This window comes from Salmo salar, chromosome ssa02, assembly GCF_905237065.1.
Source record: "Salmo salar chromosome ssa02, Ssal_v3.1, whole genome shotgun sequence".
NCBI classification, from domain to species: Eukaryota; Metazoa; Chordata; class Actinopteri; order Salmoniformes; family Salmonidae; genus Salmo; species Salmo salar.
The window spans coordinates 51,452,121-51,467,103 of NC_059443.1; the positions used below are offsets into that span (position 1 = coordinate 51,452,121).

At 43.4% G+C, this 14,983-nt stretch overlaps 1 protein-coding gene across 3 annotated transcripts in view; it reads left to right on the forward strand.

Moving 5' to 3' along the window:
- The window catches only part of LOC106586244 (protein jagged-1b), a 31,617-nt gene extending 17,033 nt beyond the window's left edge, over positions 1-14,584 (forward strand). For 2 of the 3 annotated variants that reach the window (XM_014173309.2, XM_014173318.2), the window contains exons 10-26: positions 661-774; positions 1,480-1,526; positions 2,094-2,267; positions 2,972-3,122; positions 4,031-4,195; positions 5,276-5,389; positions 6,485-6,598; positions 6,850-6,963; positions 7,063-7,179; positions 8,718-8,745; positions 9,129-9,214; positions 9,785-9,898; positions 10,297-10,406; positions 10,548-10,781; positions 10,985-11,116; positions 11,359-11,509; positions 11,806-14,584. In XM_014173309.2, the coding sequence (XP_014028784.1) occupies positions 661-774; positions 1,480-1,526; positions 2,094-2,267; positions 2,972-3,122; positions 4,031-4,195; positions 5,276-5,389; positions 6,485-6,598; positions 6,850-6,963; positions 7,063-7,179; positions 8,718-8,745; positions 9,129-9,214; positions 9,785-9,898; positions 10,297-10,406; positions 10,548-10,781; positions 10,985-11,116; positions 11,359-11,509; positions 11,806-12,353 (2,513 nt within the window). In that variant the 3' untranslated portion in view covers positions 12,354-14,584. The remainder of the gene's footprint in view (positions 1-660; positions 775-1,479; positions 1,527-2,093; positions 2,268-2,971; positions 3,123-4,030; positions 4,196-5,275; positions 5,390-6,484; positions 6,599-6,849; positions 6,964-7,062; positions 7,180-8,717; positions 8,746-9,128; positions 9,215-9,784; positions 9,899-10,296; positions 10,407-10,547; positions 10,782-10,984; positions 11,117-11,358; positions 11,510-11,805) is intronic. The other variant, XM_014173327.2, reaches the window with a different exon arrangement.
- The last annotated feature ends 399 nt before the right edge of the window (positions 14,585-14,983 follow it).

Below are 14,983 nucleotides of genomic sequence, written 5' to 3' on the forward strand. Positions count from 1 at the left end.
AAGCTTCTAAGTGCATATTCGTCATACCACCCTTGTCTTTTGGTGGCGCTCTAGTGTGAGGATTTGGAAACGGGCATGGTTCCTTCGGCATTCCATTCCATGGCTGCTTTTGGGAATCCTCTGGGGGCAGGGATAATGTGGGGTTTCCTAAGCCGGGGGATCATCCTTTTGAGGAATGGCAGTGTGTTTTAAAGTGCTTCGAATGAGGAGTGAGAGGATGGGTGCCTCTAACGCTTCACTTCTGTCTTAATCCACTAACAGCTATCCCCTCCCACTCCTTCTCACCCTCCACTAACAACTACCCCCCCCACACTCCTTCTCACCCGTATGTGTCTGTCACCCCTTCCTCACCCCTTAGTGTGAGGAGCAAGAGGATAACTCTTCACTGCTGCCTTGATCCACTACCCTTCACCCCTCCTGGCACATTTTGTGTTTGTTTGTCCCCAATTGCCTTTCGCCATGGGGACTGGCTCTGACGCGGTTTGAATGCGAACCGCAGCAGACCACCAGAAAAGACCATAGAAATAAAATTCCTAGAATAGGCATCCCCAAGTCAATGGGTGGATGACGGGGGAAACGATTCTAAATTCTATTCCTATGGCTGCCGACACCTCGCAGTTGCATGCCCAATGAAGGAATGAAATGTTTTGTGGGTTTCAGACGCCAATGAGTGCGAAGGCGACCCCTGCCTGAATGCCAACTCCTGCCGCAACCTGATTGGAGGGTACTTCTGCGAGTGCCTCCCCGGTTGGATGGGCCAGAACTGCGACACCAGTGAGTTTTTTTTATTTTCTGGTTCCAGGGAGCAGCAGGGGAAACAGGCTTTTGTTCCAGCCCAGCACTAACATGGGTAATTCAACTAATCATGGTTGGCAATTGAAAGTATGATTAGTTGAAGTGTGTTCGTGCTAGGGTAGAACAAAAGCCTGCTCACCCTGCCATTCAATCTCCAGAGTCAAAAGTTGCACACCCCTGTTCTAAAATGAAGCAATGGCACGTCAAGTGCCAGTAGCAACTTTAAACAACTGTTCTAGGGTCAGTTTTGGAAGTGAGTTTATGACAATGACGGCTAGGACTGAGGCTGGCTCAGTGTTTTTATTTTTGTATTTATTTGGTCCTGGACTAATAGTTCTGGAGTGGTCCGTCTGAAATTGGACGAGAGGAAAAAAACTACTACTACTACTACTACTAATAATAATAATAATGCACATTTTTCTCGAGCCATTGTCTGCTTGCACAGCCGGGCAGACGATAACATCCAAATAACATGGGCGCTCAAGCAATCGCGTGAAGCCCCAGTGCACCGAGGCCCCTTTTTTTTTATATTTTTTTTTTCCACCCATTCTCGAACAAGGCTTATCTTGAGGAAAGCTTGTGGGAAATCTTGACAAGGAAGCCTTATCAAGGCCTCTCCTCGGCGGAGCTCAAATTGTATACGTTTGTTTATTTTTATTTGATTGTTACAAATTGTTTCCGCAGATATTAATGACTGCCAGGACCAGTGTCAAAATGGGGGAACCTGCAAGGTAGGTTTATTGGGTTTCTCCCAAATGGCATCCTATTCCCTATATCGTGCACTACTTTTGACCAGAACCCTATCATGGGGAATAGGGTGCCATTTGGGACATAGATGTGTTATTTTTCTGGAATGTACCGGTCCTGGTGGATTGACATACTTCAGATACTTCCTGGCATATTGGAGTTGTTTTTGGCTGCTTTCTCTCCCCCTCTTTCTCCCCCTTTTTTCCCCTTTATGGCAGGTTTAAAAATAGCAAACTGCTGAGACATGCTTTCAGAACACAGACATGACAGAGTTGCTCGGGCAATGCTAACAAAGAGCGGGGCAGAAGACATGAATGCTTGTGGCGGAGGGGAGAATGGGAGGGAGTAGGTGGAAGGTCTTCATGACTACAATAGATCAGATTACCATAAACATTCTCGTCCCCTGCCAGGAAAAATAAATGTCTTAATTATTTTCCAACCCTTTAATTTAACAATGGCTTGTTTTCCTCACCACCCCGTTCTGTACCTCCCACACTCACCCCCAACACCCTGTTCTCTCTTCTCCCCCCCCCTTTTCCTCCCCTCCCTAGGACATGGTGAACGGGTACCGCTGCGTTTGTCCGTCAGGCTTCGGCGGCGAGCACTGCGAGAAGGACGTAGATGAGTGTGCCAGTGGCCCGTGCCTGAATGACGGCCGTTGCAAGGACGACGTCAATGGCTTCCAGTGCCTGTGCCTGCCCGGTTTCTCTGGCAACTTCTGTCAGGTGAGCAGAGATTGGCACCACACCCCCTCACTGTGCCCAGAGCCTACCCAGAGTTGGTCCAAGTCACCTCAAACCATAACACTGATCCAGGAGCAGATATTGCTGCATCCTTGTAATGGTTTATGGTTAGGATTGGAGGTAGTATAAGCTGATCCTAGATCTGTGGTTAGGGCCAACTTATCTTGAATAAATCCAGAGTAAGTTGCAGTCACCTCAAACCACTGATCCACGGTCAGATACCGTATTTCCCCATACCTTTAATGGTTAAGGATAGGATTGGAGATGGTCCTAGATCGGTGGTTAGGGCCAACTTTCCTCTCTCCTGTGTGAATCTTCACACCATGATCTGTTTTCATTGATAGCCTCTTCAATAGTTAAAAAAAATAAAAAATTGCCACCTTTCCATCCCACCCCACTGTAGTTGCACCTGCGTTTCTCTCTGCGATCGTTTCTCTTTGCAACTCAAAACCGGAGCTTTGTCGTGCTTGTTAACACTTGTGAACCTTCCGACCCTTCCGTCTGGGCTATTCTGTCTTCTCTTTTCCCGCCTCCTCCAACTCCCCACCGCTAAGTGTTTGTTTATGGGTCTTTAGCAGGTTTCCGTGGTGAAGTCTACAATGGGTTATGAAAAAGGTAAAATGGCAGGTATTACTTTACATGGTATATGTCTAAACCGTTCTCTGTTTTTGTTCTCGCCTTCTCAGCTGGATATCGACTACTGCATGCCGAACCCATGTCAAAACGGGGCCCAGTGTTTCAACCTGGCTACCAACTACTTCTGCAAATGTCCCGAAGACTACGAGGGCAAGAACTGTTCCCATTTGAAGGACCACTGTCGTACCACACCCTGCAAAGGTTCATATTTTCTTTTTGGTTCAGCCTTGTGCAGTCTTTACGTTGCTGTAAAAGTCTGTTGGTTTTCAGTGTTAGCCTAGCCAGTTTCGGCTAGCTTGGCTAATGCTAATGAAGGCTAACCCCGAAAAAATGTAGGTCACTCATCTCCCTTTGCTTTTTTTTTTACTGTAAATCTGAGAGGGGGGGCTTTTTAACCTGCAGAGCCTGTAATCTAATCTGCTAATTTGAGGCCATTGTGCTGGGTGTGTGTCCCACCTGTGTGTGTGTGTGAAGACCTAAGGTTAGCAAGCCCGCGCGGCACAAACCCGTTCTCCGCCGGTCCCCCAGGGCCTCGTTACCATGGGAAGAGTTAAGATTTGGTTTCATGTTTTCGAGCCGCTACTGCTGCCAGACTACTTCTTTGACAAGACACTCCCTTTAAGAACCCCCCGCCCTACTCCTCCTTCTGACAAATTGCCTCTGCTTCTTAAATTTTTCCTCTCCTCCCTTTTAGACTGTGTTTTGTCTCTCCAAAACACCCCAGAAAAATCTGTCAAATTGAAATGCTGTGTTCTTCCTGCTAAAAATATGATAGACCCCCTTCATTTTCTCTCTCTCCTCTCTGTGTGTGTGTGTGTGTGTGTGTGCTCGCGTGCATTTTTGATAGTAACCCTGATAAGGGTTAATACGCTTGTATTTAGTTGGACTACTTTTATCTAAACACACACACACCACAGATTGAAGAAATTAGGAGGACTTTGGCATGTGTTGCATCTGTTTGAATATTTATTTATTAGAAGCTTTAGCACCCAAAGCGCTTGTGAAGGTTTATATGACGTGTGTGGTAATGTCAGTTCTGTGCATTACAGATCAACATTTGTGATTTGCCATATATGAACACTGTCCTGACCTTGCCCTCTCTCCCTCAGTGATTGACAGCTGCACGGTTGCCGTGGCATCCAACAGCACCCCTGGGGGCATGCGTCTGATTTCGTCCAATGTGTGCGGGCCCCACGGGCGCTGCCGGAGCCAGGCTGGGGGCCAGTTCAGCTGTGAGTGCCAGGAGGGCTTCACTGGGACATACTGCCATGAGAGTAAGTGACTCCCCCAGTTCCAAGGGGTGAAGAACGGTGGATGAATGGCTGACTGGAGGATGGCTAGGGAGGTGGATGGATGGAGCCTTGGCTAGATGGTGGATGGCTAATGTGTGAATTAAGGGATCAATGTGGGGGTGTGATGGAGGCATGGATAGATGAGATGTGGCAGAATTATGAGGTGGATAGGGCAGAGCATGGAGGGAGAATGGTATTGCAGGGGTGGTAGAGGACAGGATGGGCCCTTCTTGAGAAGCAGATCTTCTTTAAAAGCCCTGCTCCGTTCCGACCACAAGTACACCACAAGAATCTCCCTCCCCGTTATAATGATTGTTCCTGGCGCTTGACAAGAACTCTCTCTGTCACTACACACGCATCCTTGGGTTCAAAGCGTGCTCTCTCTCGCTCCCTCCAAACCTGGCGACTTTGTTCTCACCAACACTTCTTTCAGGGGAGATAATTATTAGCTCCCTGTTTGATGGATGGCTGTTTTAGCTGCCGGCTCCCTAGCCCAGAGAGGTCAGGCGGGCTAGACCTGGCCCTGCCAGTCACTGGGTTATCAGCTCTAATGGAGGACTGGAGGCCCCAGGCGAGGCCTATGCTGTCTCTCAGACACAGGTCTTGATTAATGACCCTGTCCAGCCTTCACTAGCCTGTCAGGGGGTGGGGAAGTTGTTAAATGAGGGGGGTTCCATGCCTCCCCACCCTTAACTCTCACTTTCTTAAGCCAGGAAGTCTGCCTGGCCTTGTCTCTCCCACGCACTCACACACCCAACACCAAGCTCTCTGTTGTGGTTTTGGGTGACAGAAGAGGGAGTTTTGGGAAGGGCTTTTGGTGGGAGGTTACTTGACCGGAGACGACAGCCAAAATAAATGGGGCACTAGGGAAACTGCAAGGCCGCCGTTGGATGTGTAATGTGGAAACAATGTGAGTTGTTCACTTGTTCTAAGAAACTGTAGAAAATTGGAAATGGTAAATAAGTCCTTGAAGGGATTTCATGGTGCACGCCTTGATTGCATGGCTTGATATTGTGCATATTCCTCAGGCTTTTGCTTATTTTTCTCCTCTTTCACACTCAGATATAAATGACTGTGAAAGCGGCCCGTGTCAGAACGGGGGAACGTGTATTGACAAAGTCAGCCTGTACCAGTGCATCTGTGCCGAGGGTTGGGAGGGACCCAACTGCGACAACAGTAAGTTAATTTTCTTCTCGCCACACAATACTGTTATGTAGTCGTATTTGTTTATATGAATAATGGATTTCACTTTCTTTGACCCACCGGTGGATAATACATGGTTATTGAAGTTATATACAAGTTGCCTACAATCACCCCACAACGTAGTACAAGTGTTCAAAAAAGCTCATGGTTCTTTTTGTTTGTGTTATTACAAAAGTATTCATACAGTGGTACACAAGTCTATACATGTGCTTATGCATTACATGCAGGTGGAACAGTGCATTGACTTCTTCATCTGTCTTGCTTCTTAATGCTGATAACAAGTCTTCAATATTATAACACCTGGTAGGCTAAACATAACACTTCCATATTGCATTCCTAATGCATAGGCAACACACAAAGTGCTACCAAATAATCCCGCTTGTTTCAAACCTTCAAGTGACGGGGGATATGAATGATCATTAGGCCCATATTGAAACTTTTCTGGTTCAAAAAAAGGCTTAGGTGTTTGGGGTGGCAATGAGCGCAGTCGGCTGTCGGCGCGGCTACATTTTAGAGAAAATTATAGAGGCATTTTCGAATTTAAGCCAATTTGCTGCAATTCTACACATTTCTCCATGGAGCTGAGATTCTTTTTTTGCAGTTTTAAAGCTAATTTCTTGGAATTATAACATTTTTGCCATACAGTTGAGAATGTTTGTTTTAAAGCTAGTTTTCAGCAATTCTATGCATTTTGCCATGGATAATGCGGTTTTCTTTTGCTCAAACATAATAACAAAATGAATACTGCTAAGTTAATTCCCAAAAGAATGTTCTATTCTCCCTGACTGTCTAGCTTTTATTTTGGTGATTTGAGAACTAACAAAGATCACGTTATGAAAAAAAGATATAGTTCCATTATCTTTTATACATACTTTAAAACCAGATGTAGTCATTGAATTTTACACTTAGTGTTTTTCCATTCTGAAAATTTGACTTATGCGATCTGAAAAAAAAAAACAGCGTTTAGGCAGCCCGACAAGGATTAAAATGGCAGAAAAATCTCTGCGTGTTTTTCTTTCTCCGTGAAGATGCCAAACAGGCATGTTTGTCTCTGTCTTGTCTTCTCAGACATTGACGACTGCAACACCAACCCCTGTCGCAACCGCGGCACGTGCCGGGACCTGGTGAACGACTTCTACTGTGAGTGTAAGAACGGATGGAAGGGCAAGACATGTCACTCAAGTAAGCCCCCCTTACAACAGAATCGCACACTTTTTTTCTATTTTTTTATTTTTTCGCCCTGGGGCGGCCATGTGAAGTGTGTTGTGGTGGGAAGTATGCGTGTGGTTTGGATGTAAGCATGTGTGCATGCTTGTACGTGTTCGAAAGCGTGTGTTTATGTGCATAAATTAAACCTGTATGTGTTAAGGCCTAATGGTTTCCTGACATTGACTATGAACAGTTGCTAACGTGTAGTCTTGTTTTGCTTCCAGGGGAGAGCCAGTGTGACGAGGCTACATGCAACAATGGCGGAACGTGCTACGATGAAGGGGACACCTTCAAATGCATGTGTGCCGCCGGATGGGAGGGTGCCACCTGTAATATAGGTATGTAGTATAGCCAGCCGTGCTAAATTATTGCAGCTAGCTCTGTAGCATTTTCCAGCTAGCTAGCATGTTGGCTAAAGGTTGTGTTTGCTTCTCCAGCTAAGAACAGCAGCTGTCTGCCTAGCCCTTGTGAGAACGGAGGCACCTGTGTGGTCAGTGGAGACTCTTTCACCTGTGTCTGCAAAGAGGGCTGGGAGGGCCTGACCTGCAACCAAAGTGAGTGATCCCAGAGTGTGTCCTCCCTTGTCCCAGTGACTGGGGTAGGTAATACATCTTTAGTAGAGAATTGTAGTTTTTTTGCGCTATTAGTTGTTCATAACAACTTGATAGTGTAATATTCAGTTGCGCTACATTTTAACCTGCCGCAGTAGATGAGTACAGTTTGGCCTTCGTCCATTATGTAAAGAATGTATCTAGCTAAATCTTAATGGGAAACTTTATATATACTTATTTTATTTCTTAGATTAATGGTATGTGGCCTCTCAGCTAGCCACACACTCGTCTTGAGTTAGTATTCAAACATTCACTCTGTGTTAGAGGTCGACCAATTTTTTTTAAAGACGATATCGATTAAATCGGACGATTTTATTTATATATATTTTAATATATTTGTAATAAACAATATTGAATGAACAATGATCACTTATTTTAACTTCATATATTACATAAATAAAATTAATTTAGTCTCAAATAAATATTGAAACATGTTCAATTTGGTTTAAATAATGCAAAAACACAGTGTTGGAGAAGAAAGTAAAAGTGCAATATGTGCCATGTAAAAAAGCTAACGTTTAAGTTCCTTGCTCAGAACATGAGAACATATGAAAGCTGGTGGTTCCTTTTAACATGAGTCTTCAATATTCCCAGTTCAGAAGTTTTAGGTTGTAGTTATTATAGGACTATTTCTCTCTATAACATTTGTATTTCCTATACCTTTGACTACTGGATGTTCCTATAGGCACTTTAGTATTGCCAGCCTAATCTCGGGACTTGATAGGCCTGAAGTCGTAAACAGCGCTGTGCCTCAAGCATTGCTAACAGCTGCTGGCAAACGCAGTAAAGCGCTGTTTGAATGAATGCTTACGAGCCTGCTGCTGCCTACCACCACTCAGACTGTTCTATCAAATCATATACTTAATTATAATATAATAAACCCACAGAAATACGAGCCTTTGGTCATTAATATGGTCAACACTGGTAATTAATATGGTCATTAACAGCCCAAACTGCTGCATATACCCTGACTCTGCTTGCACTGAACGCAAGAGAAGTGACACAATTTCCCTAGTTAATATTGCCTGCTAACATGAATTTCTTTTAACTACATATACAGGTAAAAACAATATATACTTGTGTATTGATTTTAAGAAAGGCATTGATGTTTATGGTTAGGTACATGAGTGCAACGATTTTGCTTTTTCCACGAATGCGCTTTTGTTAAATCACCACCCGTTTGGCGAAGTTGAAGTAGGCTGTGATTCGATGATAAATTAACAGGCACCGCAAAACAAGCTAGGTAACCTAGTAATATCATCAACCATGTGTAGTTAACTGGTGATTATGTGAAGATTGATTGCTTTTTTTCTAAGATAAGTTTGATGCGGCACTCGCATAACAGGTGGTCAGCCTGCCACGCAGTCTCCTCGTGGATTGCAATGTAATCGTCCAAAAAGGACGATTACCGATTTTGATATATGAACTTGAAATCGTCCCTATGTGTCTAACCCAACTTTCTTGTATTTCTCATTTTACAGATTCCAACGACTGCAATCCCCACCCTTGGTAAGTCAATCCCAAGCCAAATTAGACCCAGTAAACTTATCTGCCCTCAGGAATGTCCTGTTGCTATAACACACACACACACACACGCTCGCGTATACACTCACCTCCACAAACAACTCACGTAACCCTGTTTGCTCAAGTCTTCACAATCAGACATTGTACCTTGTTCCACTTCCTCTTCTACCCAATGCCATTTTAAGAATAATATAAATGTATCTGTTAAACTATTTTTGTGGTGAAATCATTTAATGCAGAGGGAATTCTGAGTGATGCTTATTTAGATACTTTCTAAGACATGGAATTATATTTCCTACCCGTTTAGTAAATTCTTATTGGTTAAGAGCTATGAACCCTGACCTCTGTCTCAATCCTTTTCTCTGCAGCTATAACAGTGGAACCTGTGTGGACGGAGATAACTGGTACCGGTGTGAGTGTGCCGCAGGATTCGCAGGACCAGACTGCAGGATTAGTGAGTGTTAACCCTTTGCGTTCCTCTTCCCTCACCCCCTTTACTATTCTTAAGCTGTGACAAAAGTCAGTTAAGTCAGGGCTAAATCAGGTTTGTCTTTTGGATTTGGTGGTGCTTGTAGGACAACACAATGGAGGATGGAGCTTATGAGTTGGCTAGAAAAGTTCACGCTGCGGTTAGCCCTTTGATCCAGTTAAAGAGCTCAGGTGGAGAAGTTGATCACCTGCACTCATTCCCAATGATAACTTGACCACCCAGAGTTAGTCCAACTGTTAACTAGGAATGAAACTAGGGTAGAGTTTGAAAGTATTTGATCTTCAAATGTTTTTTTTTTTTTTTGTTATGACGTTATACTACTTTGTAATTAGCACAGTTTGGTCTGTGGCTCTGGGAACAATCAGTCTAAGGAAAATGGTTCCAAGACGTATCGGGTTTCATTTGGAAGTCTGATTTGTAGTCACTCAGTCTGTTAGTCAGTAGGCTAGATGGACTGATGCATATAGATTGATGAACAGATGAAGTGACAGAAATGGAGTAGTACCCTAACAGTTGCCAATCTGGTCCCCTCAGACATCAACGAGTGCCAGTCGTCGCCTTGCGCGTTCGGCTCCACCTGCGTCGACGAGATCAACGGCTACCGCTGCCTGTGTCCACCAGGGAGGGCCGGCCCCAGATGCCAAGAAGGTAAGACCTATACCCTCCGTGTGTTCCTTTAGCGGCTCACACTGGCTTCAATAAATACATTTTCCATCATGATCATCCCTGTTGGATTTTGCCATGACAATGGACTGTATTTTAGTTGAAAACTTAGTCTGAATTTTTGTTCCTTGTGCTATAACTCTAGGTGGTGTTTACCTAACTATAAACAGGACATCAGATTAACAATGTATAAGCGCACGGTACAATAGCTTTATTAACATCACAAGAACCTAAGTCTTAACAAGAGTCAATGTAGGTGTAAACAGTCAACCTGAAACACGGTCAACCTGAAACACGGTACATCTAGGATTTTGGGCTTCTATAGCAAATGTTTTTAATGTTCAATCTTGATGAGACTAAAATCGCCGCCTCCTGCTTTGCAGTTACTGGGAGACCCTGTGTTGTCAACGGTCTGGTGGCCGTGGACGGGACCAAATGGGACGACGATTGCAACACCTGCCAGTGCCACAATGGGAAGGTCACCTGTACAATGGTACGAAACCACAGGTTTTACGACAAGCTGTCTTTTTGTTTTGTTTGTACCATATTCAATCCCCATAGTAATGTGAGCTAGCTATGCAGTGAATGACCACAAATTATCACCACAGTTGACCACATTCTTGTCCCCCTCAAGATCTGGTGCGGTCCCAAATCCTGCCGGGTCCACAGTAAAAGCCACAGCGGTGGCGAGTGCCCGGTCGGTCAGGTGTGTGTGCCCGTCCGGGACGAGTGCTGTTTTGTCAAGCCATGCCCCAGCCAGGGCGAGTGCTGGTCGGCCTCCCACAGTCCCAAGCCCCACGCAAAGTGCCACCCCGAGAGCAACTGTGCCAACGTCACCTTCACCTTCAACAAGGACACCATGCCACAGGTGAGTTGGCACAAGCCACATCATAAAAACATTCAAACTTAAACTAGGAAGTCAATTTAACCATTGTCACATCCAGTTTGGCAGCAATTTCATATTCCTTTGTAAGACTAGGAGCAGTATGCAGTTTTTGATTAACTGTGATGCCGATACTTTAATACTTGAACTTATACATTGAACCTTTTTGATCTCTCTGTGTGTGGCAGGGCTTGACTGTTGAGAACATCTGCAGCGAGCTAAGGAGTCTGTATGTGGTGAGGAACCTCTCGTCGGAGTACTCGGTGTCCATGACATGCGAGCCATCGGCCACAGCCAACAACGAGATCCATGTAGCCATCGTAAGTACCGCTTGGCAAAAATTTTGCCCTCAATTCCATGATTGTCAAGAAAAAGCAAATGATCATTTTGAAACATACATTAGTCATTTAGCAGACAGTCTTATCCTAAGAATGACTACATTCGCATAAGGATTAATTTGTCCTGTTTCTCACAGTATACTCAATATTCTTTCAAATGCGATATATGGAAGTTACAAGTTTCTTGTACAAAGACTTAACTAAATTGCTTCTTATTTTTTTAGTCGACGGAGGACCCCAGAAGAGGCAAGGCCCCTATCAAGGAGATCACAGACAAGTTCATAGACCTGGTCAGCAAGCGAAACGGCAACAGCACTATCATCACAGCCATCATCGAGGTCCGCGTCCAGAGGAGGCAGAGCCACAACCCCAATGGTGAGGGCACAGGCAGCCATTTTTTTTGTTTCTGCAAGGACATTGACTTTCACTAGTAGTGGGATGGTTTTATGTACCCAGGTTTGAAAAATTCCTGAACATTTCCCATGTTTTCCAGAAATCCTGGTTGAAGGATTTGGGGAATTTTGCAGTTCAAAATTGTTAATTGGAAGAGGGAGAAGATCACATTTCTGCTGCTGTCAACTTCTGCTTAAACTATAGTTTTTGATATCTGAGTCTCCCTCCTTTGTTATAGTCTTTGATAACTAATGCCTTCCCTCCCTTTCTCCTTCCAGCAGACTACCTGGTCCCCCTGCTGGTGTCCGTAGTCATCATCATCTGGCTCCTGGCTGTGGCTTCTGCTTTTATCTGGTGCCTCAAGCGGCGCCGAAAGCCCAGCACCCACACGGGTGTCAACACCCAGTCGTCGTCCCCTGCGACGACAGCCGAAGACACAAACAACGCAGTCAACAACGTACGCGAGCAGCTCAACCAGATCAAGAACCCCATCGATAAACACAGTCTGGCCAATGGCCTACCCCCAGTTAAAGAACACCCCAACCACCACCACTATCACTACGAGGACAAGAACTCTCTTCTCAACGCCAAAATTAGAACAAACAACTCAGACGTGGGTAGCCACCATTCGGATGACGAGGAGTCTGAGAAGAGGTTTCAAAAGGCTAGGTTCCCAAGGCAGACACCGTATACGCTAGTGGACCGGGAGGAGCGGAGCCCACAGCCGCTCAGCACGGCCGGCAAACACCCCAACTGGATTAACAAACAGGACAACAGAGACTTGGAGTCGGCGCAGAGCTTAAACCGAATGGAATTCATTGTATAGCGCACAGCTTGGTGACCTTGGCCTGACCACTTCAACCGGTTTCTCATCGTTGGAAGGTCAACTGAGGGGCGCTCCAAAGTTGTTGATACTGTTGTCATATTTTTGAATCAAAAAGTTGTGATTTACCCTTCACAAAGAAGACAAATTTCCATGTGTTTAATTTATGTTTCGACAAGCTGGCTTACACTGCCAATAACGGTTGGCTGTGGTTTGGCTGGATTTCCGGGTGCTGCGTTTGCGTTTTTTTATTATTTTTAATTTTTTAAGAAAAACCAGTTAACTTCGAGGCGGCACTTCTGTAAATGGAGATTGATGTACGTGTAAGAACATCTCTACGTTGTTCGGTAAGCTGCTGTTGAAGGCTTTTTACAGGCTTTCACCCGGTAGTCATACGAAGTGTACAATTTAATATTAATGTGGGTTTAGCCTCTAACTGGTTTTGTATTTGTACGCGCTTCCGCATCACCATACCACAGCAACTATCAAAACATATTATTTATTTTTGCTTGGGGCAGGTTGAGTCTGTCAGCAGTTGCTGCCGATATGAAGAATTTGTGTCAATGTAGAATGATGTATAGATCTGTAAATATTTTTTTTTTATTAATCATTGTGTATATTTGATTTATTAACTTAATAATCAAGAGCCTTAATATCATTCCTTTTATTTATATGCATTGTTTAGATTTGAAGGTTTGACAGCTTTGTAAGCGTACAACTTCCTTATTGTTGAAAATATTGTTTCAATATATACAGTCAGGTCCAATATATACAGACATTGACAATTTTTTGTTGTTGTTTTGGCTCTGTACTACAGTAATTTGGATGTGAAATGATACAATGACTGAGGTTAAAGTGCAGACGGTCAGCTTTATTTTGAGGGTATTTTCATCCATATCGTGTTAACTTAAAAAAAAAAAGACCTTTTTCTACATGGTCTACCCATTTCAAGGAACCAAAAGCATCGGACAAATTCACTGTGTATTAAAGTAGTTAAAAGTTTAGTATTTAGTCCCATATTCCTAGCACGCAACAACTACATCAAGCTTGTGACTCTACAAACTTGTTGGATGCAGTTTCTGTTTGTTTCAGATTATTTGGTGCCCAATAGAATTGAATGGTAAATAATGTCTCATGTGTATGGCACTTGCAACGCCAGGGTTGTGGTTTCGATTCCCACAGGGGGACCAGTATGAACTAGTACACAAAATGTATGCTCTGATTTTAAGAGCGTCTGCTAAATGAACTAAATGTTAATGTCATTTTGGAGTCACTTATTGTAAATATGAATAGAATGTTTCTGAACACTTCTACATTAATGTGGATGCTACCATGATTACAGATAATCATGAATAATGATGAGTGAGAAAGTTGGAGGCACAAAGATCATACCCCAAGACATGCTAACCTCTCACCATTACCAATAACATGAGAATAGCATATTTTGTGGAGGGAGTGAGAGATATCATTTTTCATCATTCATGACTTTCTGTAATCATGGTAACATCCACATGAATCAATGAAAATACCCTCAAATTAAAGCTGACAGTCAGCAATTTAACTTCAGTCATTCTATAATTTCAAATCTAAAGTGCTGGAGTACAGAACCAAAACAACAAAATGTTTCGCTGTCCAAATACTTTTGAACCTCACTTTGTTTCATAAATGCCAAACGTGTTCTTGAAAGAATAGTTTATTTTTGAACAATTTAGATGGGCATTTGTGTCCACCCAAAAAAAAAAAAAAAAAGTTTGTCTGTTTTGAAACCATTTCTATGGTATATTTGCCAGGACTCTTTTGTAAGTACTTAAATGTAAATGGGATGGCAGGGGAAAGGACAAAATAACATGGAGGGTCATTTGAAACAACTCAATGTGGCAGACACATTGCTTGCCAATTAAATACTTTTAAGGGAGCTTTTTTTTGTTGATAGCCTGATGTTTGCATGTACAGCATAACAAGTGTCAAGAACAGGAGAAAATGTCCTTAGAATCTTTGTAGAAAATGTAACTGTTTCGATGTATGCGATTACTTTGCATCTTATTTCCATATATTGTAATGAACTCTAATAAATGGTGGAATTTGTTTTGCATGGCCCGGTGCCCCAGGTGGGTGGAGGTTTCACTTAAGGACCAATGGAATGGTCTACAATGAGCAAACTCGGGTCACCAGGCCATGCAAAACAAACTCGACCATTGAGATACTTGAAGAGAGGAGATTCAATAAGAACACTGTAGAACTGTCATGTGACACAGCCTTTCTGGATTGGATGGAGACCACAAGGCTGTAAACTTTTTTTAATTTATTTTTTTGTTTGCCCTGAATATCATGATATAAGAGAAAGTATGTGTACATTTCACTTTAGTGTGTTAAGAACTTGAGAATTAAAGTATTTTTTGGGGGGGGCGGGGTTGTTCCTGGCAAGTCTTTGTTTTGTTTTTTGGAAAGTAATATTTATTAAAATATTTTGTACAAAAAGAGCTTAGTCTTTGTATTCCATTGCAAATGGTCTGTCTGGTGCCGTAAGTCGGTAGGTGTAGACTTGATGACATGGCGGATGAGCCGCATTTGCTGTTGAGTGTTGAACAATGATGAGCCTTTGTCTGAGCCTCGACTGTCCCTGTCCTCTCTCA